This window comes from Chlamydotis macqueenii, chromosome 8, assembly GCF_036417535.1.
Source record: "Chlamydotis macqueenii isolate bChlMac1 chromosome 8, bChlMac1.mat, whole genome shotgun sequence".
Classification (NCBI taxonomy): Eukaryota; Metazoa; Chordata; class Aves; order Otidiformes; family Otididae; genus Chlamydotis; species Chlamydotis macqueenii.
The window spans coordinates 23,723,294-23,739,131 of record NC_141563.1 but is presented as its reverse complement, the minus strand read 5'-3'; the positions used below and the strand labels follow the sequence as shown (position 1 = coordinate 23,739,131).

General features: G+C 36.5%; 1 protein-coding gene across 7 annotated transcripts in view; it reads left to right on the top strand.

Annotated features, from left to right (window-relative positions):
• ADGRL2 (adhesion G protein-coupled receptor L2) overlaps positions 1-15,838 on the top strand; it is a 163,053-nt gene that overhangs the window by 129,137 nt on the left and 18,078 nt on the right. For all 7 annotated transcript variants that reach the window (XM_086752969.1, XM_086752971.1, XM_086752972.1 and 4 more), the window contains 7 exons: positions 1,052-1,235; positions 3,147-3,269; positions 3,558-3,763; positions 4,847-5,020; positions 6,078-6,287; positions 7,284-7,504; positions 8,774-8,840. In XM_086752969.1, the coding sequence (XP_086609095.1) occupies positions 1,052-1,235; positions 3,147-3,269; positions 3,558-3,763; positions 4,847-5,020; positions 6,078-6,287; positions 7,284-7,504; positions 8,774-8,840 (1,185 nt within the window). The remainder of the gene's footprint in view (positions 1-1,051; positions 1,236-3,146; positions 3,270-3,557; positions 3,764-4,846; positions 5,021-6,077; positions 6,288-7,283; positions 7,505-8,773; positions 8,841-15,838) is intronic.

Below are 15,838 nucleotides of genomic sequence, written 5' to 3'. Positions count from 1 at the left end.
TCCCAGTGCTTTTAAATTGATCAAACAAATTATATATATGCTTAATGACACATTATGACTAGGTAAATGGGATGGAGTAAACAGGGTGTTTCAGCAATGCATGGCGTACTCAATGCACAGCATACTTGATGCACAGCTACATTATGCATTAATGTAAGAGCCTGCCTTCAATTGATTAACTGATTACTGTGATTGATTGGATTATTTTGTAAAAATAATGTAATCATGTCACTGAATTCTTCTTCTTCCTTATTTACTGTTACTTTATATGCAGCTTAATGAACCTTAAAACATGATGATAGAGTTGTTACAAGAAAGACTTTTTAAAATGGAAGCTTTATTCAGTTTTACAGTTTTGCCTTCACTGATAACAGCGACAGTCAGTGGACATCTTGTTTGCTCTATTGATTTCCTTTTTTAACTGACCTTTGTGCAGGAATGGGAGTTAGTAATCTTTTTAAGTATCTGTGAACAGGTACAGGAACAGGAGGGGGAGCGACAGTGGCCCAGGCTAATTTATATCCACTGAGTCAGCTTCATTTCATGCCTCCTGTAATAAAGAAGGCAGTTTGTCATAGACAAGTAGTTTATAGTGCTATACTGCATCAGCTGGGCTAAGTTTCCTGAGAAGTAGTATTGTCATTTTAGCCTAAACTGCAGAATGCCCATTTTGGCATTAGTATTTTTAAATAGAAGTTACACATTTTGACATTAACTTTAAGATAAAAGCTTCAGGCAAAACTTCTGGCATTTGTTTTTACATTTTTCAACACAAAATAAGACTGTCTTTATATCTGATATGAGACGAGTCAAATCTGCATGTTTACCACTTAGAGACCACACAATGCTAGTGGCTAACTACACTTCTGATAATGCTAATCCAGCGAGAGGATGGAAGATATTTTTGTGTTGAAAATAGTTTCCTAGTACTATTAAATCACAGTAAATCGTTCTGACAGTTAAGTATTATAATTGTCACCAGATAACGTTGGAAATTTTCCCCAGCTGCCTAAGGCAATCAGACCTAATGACAATTTTCTAATGAATGCAGGCAATTGTGGATACAGTGGACAACTTGCTCAGGCCTGAAGCTCTGGAGTCCTGGAAGGACATGAATTCTTCAGAACAAGCCCATGCAGCCACAATGCTACTTGATACATTAGAAGAAGGGGCTTTTGTCTTGGCTGATAATCTCTTAGAACCAACTAGAGTCTCAATGCCCACAGAAAATATTGGTAAGTAAATTTGTGTTCAAGCATAATTTAAAGTGCTGTGCATTGCTTTACACGAAATCAGGAAAAATATTCCAGATAGCCGCATACTCTTTGAAAGCTGAGCTGCATAACATTTGGTAGAAATGTAACGTACATGCTCCTAAGCAGGGGAGACACACTTTTTTGGTTTAATTCTTCAAAATTATCATTCTTCTGTAGCGTCATTAATAAAGTGTAAAATAGAAAGTAGTTGATGTTACGAAGTTGATTTACCACTGAAAAATCATTAGCAGAAAATATGGATATGAAGAGTGCTTAAATGGCAGAGTATGGATTTTTTTGAGGTAACTGCTTTCTATAGAGCTGCAGAAATGGTTCCCTGTTATATATAATCTGTTCTTAATGAATTTAAATTACTTTTTTTGCAACTACTCTGCCAGTTAAATATTTTAGGCGCTCAGAACATAGGCCAGATGTTTATATTAAACATGACTGCCTTCAGGTAAAAATGTGCTCAGTGAACTACATCTCCCATAATGCAGAATAGCTATGCTCCAGAGGCTGCAAAATAGCTGAAGATAGTTCGAGCATAATTTGGAATTTAAGCGGTGACAGAGAAATGGAGGTATCAGAGATGTGCAAATATTGGTACGCGGGATCTGTTAAAGCAAAAATCATTGCTATGCATAAAATTAAAATTCCTTCATCTTACTACAGAGATGAATCTAGTCTCAGTGAGATTCAAGGAAGCTGAAAGTATACTAATCTGAGGGGTACCGAGATGGAGACTTGGCATAAACTGTAGAAATGAGACTTCACATTTCAGTGTGTACCTATTTGTAACTGTAGAAGATGAATCTGCCTAGTTTTTAATTTAAGTAGGAAGATACTGGGGAAGAATGGGGAAAGGTGTTACAATCTATTATCAAGGTAACCACAGCAGTTGTTTCTGAAGGAATGTGGGTAGAATCACAGAAAATCTCTCTCAGGCTGTAGATGAGCAGTTCCATGGAGCCCGGTAGACTGTCCGCACATCACTTCTTATGATAAGCTGGCTTCAAGTCATAGTTAGTGACACACTACTGATGCCATGCTAGACTGAATTTCCAGCCCACATTCATATGTGTGGCTTAGAGAAAGAGAAATCATTCCCTAATTTCATACCTTTTGTCGGTTTGTAGTTTAGACCTATAGTTAAACTGGTTTAATATAATGCAGATATTTGTCAACAAATTGACCACTCTGACCCACATGATTTTACATATCCAAGAGAATCCAGCCTTCAATGGTAATCCTATGAAAGCTTCCCAATATACAATGTGTTATGAAATTAAAACTTAAGTAAGGCTGAGTGGCATCTCAGTTTTCAATTTAAATATTTTTTATCAGAACCAATAAAATTATTTCCTATAAAACTTTATACAGAATTAGATTTAGGAAAAAAATTGTAAATTTTATTTAGATACAAATACTGATTTATCTAAATACATGGTGTAAGTATACTTAGATATTAATTTGCTCACTGTTTTAAAAGTTTTTGTATCCAAATCAATACCTAAATTTCTAAATTTGTTAGCAGAGTTTACTGCATAGATGTTAGGACGATCAAAATTAACGTTTCTCTGTGATGTGTGTATGGTATTTTAAGTTGATATTTGGGGGCAGAAATTAAAACAAGGCTTGATTTCATGTTACCACTGTTAAAGTGCTATTATTTTAGTAGTGTGCACTAGGTTTAGTTAAAGAAACTGACACTGTGTGCTTGAAACATGCAGTGCAGATCTGTCTTATGGTGGCAAACGAGGACCGTGGTGTGAGAAAACTAAAGAGTGGGGGGTAATAATTGTCATCTGGCATATTGCAGTCTGGCCGGGGGACTTTCTCTGCATTCTCCTTTTTTACCATTTTTTTTTTTTTCTCTGGTCTGCTTAGTTTTGGATGTTGCAGTACTCATTACTGAGGGCCAGGTGCAGGACTTGAAATTTCCTCAGGGCAGTAAAGGAGGCAACTCGATTCAGCTCTCTGCAAGCACTGTGAAACAGAACAGCAGGAACGGTGAGTCCTGGGCACGGAGCACTGGAACTCCATTAACTTCTATGAAACCTACATGACCTCCTCTAGTTAAAATGTCAAAACAAAACACAACAAAACTGCTCTGTGGCTTTTTCTCGAAGATAGTGGGTACCTTGGCATTTTTCTTCAAATCCGTAGCCTGAAAATACTACGTTTACTGATTCCTGAAATCTCTGTTTACCGATGCTTTATTGTCAGTTCATTAGAGTACAGGTTGCTGTCTTTCTATAGACCTCTGTGGCATGATGATGGTATTTTTTTCTTTTGAAGGATTAGCAAAACTGGTTTTCATCATTTACAAAAGTCTGGGGCGTTTTCTCAGTACTGAAAATGCAACCATAAAGCTGGGCAGCGACTTTGCTGGGCGGAATAGCACGATTGCAGTCAACTCCCACGTCATTGCAGCCTCCATCAACAAGGAGTCTAGCCGGGTGTACCTGACTGATCCTGTGCATTTTACGCTGGAACACATTGATGTGAGTTATGCTAATGAATTAATGGGAAGGTCATAAAATCAGCAAGAGAGGAAAGCAATGCAGAAAAATAACCTTTTTTCCATTTGAATTTTAAATGTTGGACTAGGTCAGAGACGTAAGCTTAGTTAAGTCTATGAACATAAAATTAAATGAGCCTGGTTCAGTGATTATTAGAACTTAAGTGTATTCTTAATGAAAGCTAATTCAGTAATCAACATGAAAATGTAAATGACTAATTTGTTTCTAACTGAAAATTAACTCTTACCTTAGTAGCAGGGTAGAAAATAACTGTTAAGATTCTTGATGGTCTGATGTAGCAAGTTTTAATGACACTTTAGCTTTTTACATTCATTTTGGACCAAGTTCTGGAACCCTGTACCAATTGTTTAAAGGCATTTGTTCAGTGAAGAATAAAGTATGCTATCTTAGTTTGTTATACTTAACATTTGTGTATATTTACTTCATGGTAATTTGTTCGATATGTTTCTTTGCATGTTAGTTTGATCTTTTCTGTTTTCATGTCTCACATGGGGAAAGTACATAATCACTACCATGACAGAGAAAATATGGTTGTATTTCCCTCTCATTTTGCCTCTTTTTGTAAATCTATTTTGGTTGTTTTTCATCAAAATAGATGGGCATTGAGGAATGAACTTTTTCCTGATGTCTGTTTACATGACTTTGGCCTGACCAAAGGTGAGAGTCAAAGGAAAAAGATCATATTTTCCAATTCTCAATTACGGGAAAAGTATCCTCAGAATAAATTTGCAGTCCTAATTTTGCAGAAAGCAAAAATGGCTATAATGTACTATCAGTGCATAAAATCGTAAGATGGAAATTGTAATTGTTTGAAATTGGGTCTACAGTAATTGAGACTACACTTTAGAGTGTTTCGGACTATAAAGTCCCTTTTAAACTAAATGTCTTCCTCGTGTAACATAGTCCACAGTTTTGCTGATGAAAAACTTTATTGTCCGAAACATGCAAAGTTTAATCTAAATTACCCTTTACACATATTAAACAATTGTTATTGCCATCTTAGTGTGTAAAATCCTCATTTTATGTTATCCTTTTATCTCCCAGCCTGACAATTATTTCAATGCAAACTGTTCCTTCTGGAACTACTCAGAGAGGACTATGATGGGATACTGGTCAACTCAAGGTTGCAAGCTGGTTGACACAAACAGGACTCATACGACGTGTGCTTGCAGTCACCTAACCAACTTCGCAATTCTTATGGCTCATCGGGAAATTGTGGTAGGCAATGATGTTTGTTGTCATTGGCAGGGAACAAACGTTTAAAGATTTAGCTTTAAATTTTTAGCAAGATCCAAAATTGCTGAAGTTTGTTAAGTATTTATAGCTTCTATCCACTCTTTCCAAAGCAATTTGCTTTCTGTAGCACTTTTCTTCCTCATCTGTGAAGTTACAAGCAAAATAACAGGGAAGAAAAACAAGGAAGGACAAGAGTTTTCTTCAAGTCATATTTTAAAGTTACTGACCAACCTTACAACCGTTTTCCAGGCTTCCCCTCAGTGCAGCCGGAGACTGTAGGTGCGGCTGTGCAGGCTGTTCCCTGGGAGCACAAGTGCCAGCTCTCCTTACAGCAGGAAGGTCAAGGAGCTTCCATACTGGTTTTTTTAATGCATCTTCATACTTTGAAATTTTGTTGTCTAGTTAAAGCACTTACTGGATGTCAGAGGGCCCAGAGCATGCAATATTTGCAAGGATATGAGACTTTCCATAAACCCGTTTTATTTAGAAAGGTTGCTGAAAAAATAACCAAGCTGACAAAAGTGATTCTATCACAACTGAAGCAAGGAACCTTCTTTAGCTAAAAATGACATTAGACATGGAGTTACACAAGTAACATATTGTGCATTTTGTCCTAATTGCTGTGTAAATTGTTGCTTTTTTCTCTGCTGTGGAGTTGCAGGTCTGTAGGAAAGAACATGTACTCTTATAGGAGGTCCCAGGGAAAGCTCTCCTCTTTGTTTGCATCAGAGCCTAGTGACACTTTCAAAATATTAAGTTTGTTCTTGTCTTGACAAGTTTACAGCGAGTCATAAGACAAGTAAAAGTGCTATCTGATCTGGCTAAAATAGTTGCATTTTTCTCTGAGACCTGCTCATCTTGTAATTACCCTAATCCTGCTCGTCTGGGAGGCTGACCTGAGACTGAGAAATTACTGATTACATTTTGCTCATCTCATGTAATGAACAAGTAACTTTTCTGAATGCTACCTGTGAAAATAGGTTTTTGTTTACACTCATAAAGAGTCATATTAATTTTCTCCATTCTTGGTTATTTCTAGTACAAAGATGGAGTGCACGAATTGCTCCTCACTGTCATCACCTGGGTGGGAATTGTCATCTCTCTTGTTTGCCTGGCCATCTGCATCTTCACATTCTGTTTTTTCCGTGGCCTGCAAAGTGATCGTAACACTATTCACAAGAACCTTTGTATCAACCTATTCATTGCTGAGTTCATTTTCCTAATAGGCATCGATAAGACAGAGTACAAGGTAAGTTTTCTGTCTGTGTACTGATCTTGTTCTCTGAAATGACTGTTTGAAACAGATTTGAATTAAAACATGACAATGCTGCCAAGCTTTGAGCATTCTGACACAGCAAGGCTGAAATAAAAGCTGAATGTGAAAATAAGGTAGACATATTCGTAAATAGTATTTACATCCATCAAAAATATCACTGTGGCCTTAATTTTCCACTTACAGCAGTGTTTTTCATTTTCAGTTGAGAAACATCAGCTATTAATGAAGCAGGTGGCTTAAACTTTTGAAATTAAGTGTTGACATACTAAGAATGTACATATATTCTCTCTATATATTAATATTTCTCAACAGCTATTAACTACTTTTTTGTATATATATTTTAGTACAGAGCCTTATTTATATATTTACTCATTTTTTACACTGCACATTCATGCAGGTTTTTTGTCAGTATTGGTGAAATTAATTCTATCATTCAGAAGCTATTCATTGGGTTAAAATCTAATAATTTTGTTAGAGTTTCATCCAGAATTCAGCTAAAGGGGAGAGAATTCAGATTGATTTCTGTTAGGACAGCAGAAATTTCCAAAATACAGCAGATAAAAATGGCTTGATAGCCGCTTCATAATTCAAAATAAGTAGTATTACATTATACATCTAGAACCAACTGTTCGTGTCTCAGATTGTCTAAACTGTAAGCCATATCGGTTTCAAAATTAAAGAGTTGCTTATGAAATTGGCAAGTCCGCTCGATAATTGAAGACTGGGAGTGAGGGCACGATTTCCTTATCTTCATTCATACTGTTTAACTGAATTTACTTTCTGCAGCTACAGTGAACATATTAGTATTTGAAAATGTTCAGTGTATGTTTTCAGGGAGGGAAAATGCTCCTGCATTTGTGAAAGATCTCTGATAGAAGTATATGCTGTTCTATTACACACTATTTAATTAGACATGTAATGATGCAAAGATTTTGTGGTTTATATTTTCATCTTTCTTTTTCTTTGCAGATTGCATGTCCAATATTTGCAGGTCTCTTACACTTTTTCTTCCTGGCAGCCTTTGCCTGGATGTGTCTAGAAGGAGTGCAGCTTTATCTAATGTTAGTAGAAGTATTTGAAAGTGAATATTCTAGGAAGAAGTACTATTATGTTGCTGGCTACCTCTTCCCTGCTACAGTAGTTGGTGTCTCAGCAGCTATTGACTATAAGAGCTACGGAACAGAGAAAGCGTAAGTAATTGCAAGTGACCTGAATATTTTTCAAGTGAATAATTTTTTAAAGCCTGTTAGCTGTCAGAGGGACCCTGACAGACTGAAATACCATCTGAAAGCTTTATTGGTAAGAGAATGGCAATGCTGTGCACAAATTACAATCAAGTCTTTTGTAATTCTCTAGGTTCAGAGGATTTGTACTCTAGAGAGACTGATTCTAAATTAGAGTCTTTCTTTTAACACAAAAGATTGACCTGAAACAAACTGAAAAAGTAAATAACTTTTTGGCCTCAAATGTATATTAAGTAAAAATTCTCAACTTAAAGTATCTGACAAGCCTAACCACACAGTTGTAAGCTAATGCTTCATTAGATCTCTTTGTTCCAACTGCCCCTCTAGCTAATTCTCGGCCTGAATTATGACAGTACAATATTCCAACCCATATGTTTTACTTTGATAATATTTTATCAGGCGGGTAGAGCAGGATTAAAGTTAGCCACTGCCTTTTATTTACAAAAACACAGATATATATAGAAAGTGACAGAAGGTAGACTTAAAACATTTCTGAGGATCTGAGTAGCTGGAGGCATGAATTTGTCTTCCAATATTGTTTTCTTTGTCCTTTGATGAAATTAGTTACAGAATGGGAAGATACTGTTGACTACAAGAAAGCTGCTTGATTTTGCTACTGATGAAATACAAGTAAGAGCAATTCAGCAGGAAACTGGGCTGTATGAAAAGTGAATTGCTAAGTGAAGTCAGCCCTAATAGGTTTATACATCGTTTAGTCTGGTATCATAGGTACTCTTTCTCTAATGTTCTGCTCCCAGTTAGGGCATTTTATTTATACCGTATTGTTTTTCAGCAAGACATGGCATCTGAACATTTTCTGTCTCATATTTCTCAGGAGTAAGCACTTTGCATACGATATAAAGTTAAAAGCAGATTTTCAAGATTATATGGAAAACCTGTGAAAAAACTTACTGATGTTACATTCATTAGTCGACGATAGCACCTGTGACCAAACCTTTTAACCGATTTAATTTCTTCTGATATGTTAGCTATTCCTGATGATGTATTTTCAAGTTCAATAGTGATATTAAACAGCACTCGTCAGAAGAGTTTCAGGTTAAGAATAATTGTCCATGTACTAAGTGGTACCGTGCAATGTTTGTCGGTGTTTACTGGCAAAATGTTAACTTAAGAGGTATTTTTGCACTTATCATTCATTGGACCGAGGTGCCAATGCAGTTGTTCAGTTTTCATTCTCTTTTTTTTCTGTGACAGTTGCTGGCTCCATGTAGATAACTATTTTATCTGGAGTTTCATTGGACCTGTTACCTTCATTATTCTGGTAAGAACTTTGTTTTTTCCTTTCCTTTTAGGGTACCTCACAGCAAAGTTAAAAAGATTGAATAACATAAGTCAATACCGTCCTTATTCAGAAGACATTTCATGAAAAGGCTTATAAACAAATCGTAATGTGACTGATGGTTATATAAATCTTTGGAAATCTTTAAAGAGTGCTGACCAAATGATTAATTGTCAAAGCTGTGGTGGTACTTCAGCTTAGCCATTTTTTCCTAATGGCTTGAACTCTGAAGGTCATATTGACATGTATAGTCATATGAAAAATCAATGAAGTACTAAACACAGGGGTTTTTTTTAAATGAACCATTATTGCTTTCAATTGAGTCACTATTGTACACGTTCCAGAATTTAACTGCTAATTATCCAACATAATTATCTCAAAAGGGTGTTCTAATTCATTGGATAATTAAGTACATCTTATATTTCATTACACTTACACAGTATTTGTATGTGTATTTTCATATGCATATGCATATTTTTCCATGACTACTTCTGTGTGTATTTATGCTACATGTGATGTATATCACATATGTAAGTTCATCTGTTTTAGTATAAATAATAGAATATTATATAACCAGTAGAAAGCATATACACATTCTTACAGTTGAGTAAAGTCATTGTACGCATGCACACCCATCTGTACACCCACAGCTGTGTGCCCCATTGTCCATTTAAGATTGAATGTTGTGTTCGTACATCAATTATCCATTCTCTGAGCACTTTCAGGTAAAAAGCGCGTAGTCATCTGTCAACCCAGGGCAAAACCATCTCCCTGTTATTTCAGACTAGTAATACCAACACTGCAGAACATTGGAATTTGGAATGAAAGTGAATGCAAGATGTGCATTTTGGCTCACCTTGTTTTTCTGTGCTAGTATCTTTAAAGCCTGGCTAGGCTTGAGAAATATTCTAGAATGCTGGTGCTGGGGACATAGCCTCTGTACGTAAAGAGTTTTTCTCATGACTGCTGATAGTTTGGAAGGATTAATGAATTTGTTTTCATGCTTTTGGAAGTCTGAATAGTTACCTGTTCTCCTGCCTTTATACAGTACTAGAGTTATGAAATGTTAACAGTTGAGTTCCCTTGAATTTCCAAATTCAGAAATTGTATTTTGTCATTATTATTTTTTCAGCCTGAAGCGCATGCATCAGGCATAATTTTGAAATGTCCGACTTCTAGAGATCTATACACTAGATGTACTATTTCAACACTTTTTGTACCTTATCGTTTACATCATTTCTCCACGTAACAGTAAACTGATACTTAGATTATGGAACTTTCTATAAAAAAATTACCTAACCAGTCTTGTGTAGGCACTTTATTCCTTCGTGATATCTTCAACATTGAAATAAGCTTATGTATATTTAGATTGGTTTTACTCTCTGTTTATATCAAAAATTATTTCAGTCATTGAGTAATCACTTAAGAAAAGATAGTTGTGCAGTGTAGAAGTTGTTTCAGTTCATCAACATATTTTCAAATAAATAGTAATAAATATCAAAACTCATGTGTGTATAAGTTGAATTAGAAAAATTCCAGTGCTTGTAAGATTTAAGTATAAACCATAATAATTGTACAGAGTTTATTCTAAATACATTTAAATTAAATCAAGTCTCAGGATGATAGGGATTTTTAATTAAATCTATAATTACAATTGAAAGATATATTTAGTATAGACAATATTTTTCTACACAAAGTTGTTTCTTGCAGTTGTTGAAATCATTACTAGAAAATTATTCTAAGTTTCATGATGCAATAGTTCAGTTACCTCAAGTCTGATTGTGTGGTGATAATTTTGCTTTTTGTATCTAGCTTTTTATTTTATTGTTACTGGGAGTATTTTGCTAAGTCACCTCTGTTTCTCTCTTTTCCTTTAAAATAACATTGCACATGAGAAGCTTTGGGCATTGCTGACGGCTTTTTCACTTCCTCATAACCAGGTCAGAGTGAGAATAGAGGTGAAGGACATTTAATCATATTGACCATGTACAGACATAGTTCACTGTTATTTACTGGCCATGACATTATTATCCTCCAGCAAATCATTTAGGCTGAGACGCAAAAGGCCTTTGGGAGTAGTATTCCCAACTCCAAAAATATGAACCAGCAGGTAGCAATCACAGCACAGTTCCTGGGAGTAATTCTTCTCTAGCAATTGCTTTGCCCTCTATTTGTCCCAACTGAGAAAGCAAGAGAGACTGGAGGAAGAAGTGTGAGAAGTGTAATGGCTGGAAAATAATATGTCATGTGCAGTGTAACCAAAGAAGAGCCGTATTTGTAGTGTAGCTTACTTAGTATCAGTAGCCTGTGAGAATTTCACCTTAGTAAGCTTTTTAACATGTTAATCAAATAACTTATGTGATTCTCAGTTTAATAGTACTGTGAATGCACATAAGCTCTTTTTTGACAATGTTGCTTACAAATTTTTCTCTGACTTTAAAAGCATTTGCGCTTGTATCTGTATACAGCTTTGCACAAAATGAGGATGGGAAGTATAGGGGGGAAGTATGAAGTTCCTTAGTACGTCTTCTGAGGAATTTTCAGCTACGCTATTTCCGTAGCCTGTCATGCCTTTGGGCACCAGGGTTATTATATCTATGAGAAAAGAGCATGTAAGTAATGAGCAGTGGGAAACCATTAGTATGCCTGAAATGGTTTAATGAAAGCTTGGATCATGATACGTCAGAAGCTGTTCTTATCATTTGGACAGCTCCATCTGCATCTTTAATAATTAATTCAGTTCAGTAAGAGTTCAGCGTGCACACTCATTTAGAAGCCTTCTTCAGAGAGCACCTCTCTCGCTGCCGGTCCCGGAGAGAAATAGGCTTCTGCATGGCTAAGAGCAAAGATCTGGAGATACAGGAGCGGTTTTAGAGCTGCATTTGCCAGGTAACAAAAGCTCCAGAGAGTTCAAGAAGGGTCAGAACATGTGCAGTTCAGCTAGGTTACTTCAGAGTGGTGTTTCTGTTCTTCTGTCTTATCATATCCATGTCAGCACTGCAGGCTGTGTGGAATGAATTTTAAACTGCTAAGCTCAGGCGGACGTGATTCAATTGAGCAGGTTGATGGCTATAAAACAAACAGTGCACTTCTGTAATCTGTGGTCAGAAAAGCCTAAGTATTTTGACTTCTGTGTAGGTCCATATTAATTCATATCCAGGGAACAAGTGATGTTGGTTTGACGTTAATTCAGGCAAAACCACTGGATTTTGCTTCTTACAGATGGAGCCAATATACTAGGCTACCAAAGGTTGTTTAAGCAAAAATTCCTAGGATGTCCTGTTTCATTAACATAGTTTCTTTTTTCACTCAGATTGAGTGAAGATTTACCTAACCAAAGTCAGTGGATGTATACATACAGGTGCACACATAATCTACCTCTGCATATGAAAATGGACTGTATTTGTAAGCTTATGTAAATAAATAATACTCTTACATCTTTCTTTAGTAGACACTTGATAAATGGTATTTATATATTGGTCAGAGGGGGAAATTTATCAGAATTATTGCAAAATCTAGCTTTATTTGGCTACTAATTCATTGTACCTGCAACTAATTCCTATCTATTAAGCTTCTCTGCAGGTTATTACATGTATTTTAAAAAAAAAGTTAATTTGACTTGAAGACACTCCCTCGCTCAAAATTACTTAGGTTTCCAGTGCCAGAAAGACAAAATTCCTACTTATACCATTTTTCGTGTCCAATGCCTCCTGATTTCCAAACCAGAAATGGCCCTCTGTGTGTCGGCTGTGAAAGCAGCATGATCTTCCAGGGTGCTGCATTTTATTATTACCATAAAAATTCTTCAGATTTTGTATTTTAAAGTAGTTACTTTTTATTTTTTAATATATATCTAATTGTCTTTCTTTCGCTCCCTTCTATCTAATTGCACTTGTTACATTAAGAGATAAGTAGGAAGTGGTATTTTAAAAGGCAGTCTAATTTTTTTTTTTTTCACTTTTACATACATTTCTAAAATCAGAATATGATTAAGCTAGGTCTCTATGTAACCCAGGATCCTGTCTTTTACAGTGGATAATATATTTTAAAAATTGCAGCAAAAACCTAGTATAAACATGAATTAAATACTATCAATCCAAGTTTTTGCTTATTCTTACCAGCTAATGTTCTAAGCGATCTCACATTGTAGCTCCACTTCTGTAAATCTGTGTTTTGTCATTCTCAATACCACAGCACAATCTTCAAATTCGAACCTGATGCCCAACCAGACTTTTAAATTCTTATTTTTAGCCTTTGAAAGGGTGTGGGTGTGATTTTCAGAAGTGCAGCATGAAAGAGATTTTACTGACTTTATAAAGGGTATAATTTCACGACTGTTTGAGATCTATACACTGTGGCTGTGCGTGTGTCTACGTGATGTATTTATATTTTTTATTATTACTGAAGGAGAGCTGTACTGTTCAGGTGCAGATTTGGGGTGGATGCAGCCCAGCTGCCAGGGTGAGGCCCAGCCAGTCCCTAGCCCTTTACATCATATGAAGTGATGAGAAAGTCATTGTCAGAGGCTCATCTTTCCTGTAGAACTTTGTTTTCAAAAGCCCATCTTGCCATTCATGTGGGCCTTTCTTTAGCTGACCCCAGCGTACTGCATATTTGTGGTGAAGAGTCTTCTTAAAGAAAGGTGTCATATTTAGACCGTCTGTCAAGCTTGGAAAACATCTGCAGAATCACTTGCTTAGATCAGTAACAGTTCAGTCCTCACGCAGTCATGAAACAATTCAGATGGAAGGGACTTCAGGAGATCTGTGATCCAACCTCCTGCTCAAAACAGGCTCCGCTCTGAGCTCAGGCCAGGTTGCTCAGGGCTGAAAAAGCTTTCTTTATACCAACTTGGTACAAACAAAAGTAAAAGCACTAAGTGTGTTTCCCCCCACGTATTTCTCACCAAGAAAGGCAATCCAGCCATTCCTTCTAAAAGCAATTATTCTCCAGCAAGTTCCCTTCCCTCACTGCTTAGCGTCTTGTGTAATAAAATGGCAGAGTGCCCAAAAGTCTTTAACTCATGAGTTCCTCCAAAACAATCAATTTCTAGATGAAAAGCAGAAAGGGAGCCAAAAGCGAATCTATAGAAAGGTTTGGTTACAGTATTTATAAGAGGGTAAAATGGGCTTTTGGTAATGATACAACGTGTAACAGAGATGCCAACATGTTTGAACAAGTGGCAAACCATCCTCTTTTGACTGCTGAAACTGAAAACTCTGCACTGCTTTACAGTGATGGAGAAACAAGTATCATATGCTCTGTTGTCATAGTTACTTTGTTTTCAAATACAATATTTTGCCTTTTTTTTTTTTTTTCTTTTTTTCCTTGGAGGGACTTTTCCAGCTACTGTGATACAGCATTATTATTTCTGTGGACTGTTTGGGGAGTTCTGTGTGTAGATTAGAATTTACATACAGTGTCTGTTAAGAAACTGCTGTGTACAGTTATTCCCTGGTCCAGCAAGGACATATATACAGGCAGAGCTGAGTACCTACATAAAACCTGCCTAATACGCTGGAGCTTGGCTCAGGCTCTGGGGTAAGGCTGTGTCTGCTTACATGTCACTGACAGAACCTCAGTATGTAAATACAAGCTTTTGGTTTTCATATGTCAAACCAGCCACTTCAGTCATACAAAGAATCAGAGGATAAAAGCCTCTTGTTTCATAAGGCAGTTATTTATGGGCTAAGCCACATCTATGAGTTTTTGATCCAAGAACGATGTTGCTAGTACAATACAGGATACTCCAGAGTAGCTACTTAGGCAAGGATTAGCTTCCAGCTGTGCTGTAAGTACTATTCTGAACTGGATTGTGCACTCCTGGTTGCATAGGTTGCAGCCAAAGTTGATTTACGTGTTAGGATTGGCATGAGGCATCTCTCTTAGCTCTTAATCTGTTTGTTTTCACAAAAAGTAAATCAGAGTTACAGTTTTTTAAGCAGGATGGAGAAGTTCATGTTATGTCAGCTACCAAAACGTACAAAAAACTTTTGCAAATATGGAAGAAGAAAGTCTGCCTGCAAAGAGGGCGTCAGGTCACGCACAAAGCACCTGCATCTGGTGCAAAGGCCAGGGAGAGAAGAACTTGTTTTCTTACTCAAGGAACTTACGCAGTTCAGTGGGAACCTAGATAAGAGGAACAAAATGATCACAGTGATATAATGAAGTGTTTCTCAACTGGTTAGTCATTACTTATAAGAATCATACAAGGTAATCGGCAGGGTCATGAAATTTTGACACTTCCGTTACATTTTGCAGCAATGGAAATCACGCTTAACCTACACCATGTGCATACTTCCACTTAAAGGTCCAGTATTTTCTCTCAGTTCTTGAAACACAGACAGAAATAAATTACAAAACCTTTTTTTTTGTTATTTGTATGAGGTACACTTTTTGTATTAATCTCAAGATACAATTGTGAAAAAGTTTTACTTTGAATCAGAACTGATGAAGTCAAAAGCTGCCAAACACTGTTCTGGTATTGAGAACTGCATTATAGCTCATACTGTCCATCCCGATTTTGAGACAGCAGCACCAGCAATAACTTGATTGTTGTTAGCAGTAGGAATTTTATCTAGAATACGTATCTTTATTAACAGACTGATGAGAGCTTTCAAAATACTCCTCTTTCCTAGATTGTTAAGACTTGCTCTTTATTAGGATTTGAGTGGTATTTCTGACCGTTGTGGCACAGCTGTAGGAACACATCTGGTATGAACTGGTATCTCCAGTGTTACAAAAATTGTGAAGATTTTGATGCTTTCTCAAACCAAAGGGTCCCCAAAATGAGAGACTGGGCTTGATCATTCTCCATCGGTAGCCAGTTACAAGAAGATTGTAAGAATGGGGTTATAATCTGTCTAATATACGTGTTATAAGGATGTCCAAGCACGTTCTCCCATTTTCTCTTAGCTATCGATTCAGCCACTTCTTGTACGAGTAGATAAGGATGTATGCTTTCTCCCTGACAGGACATA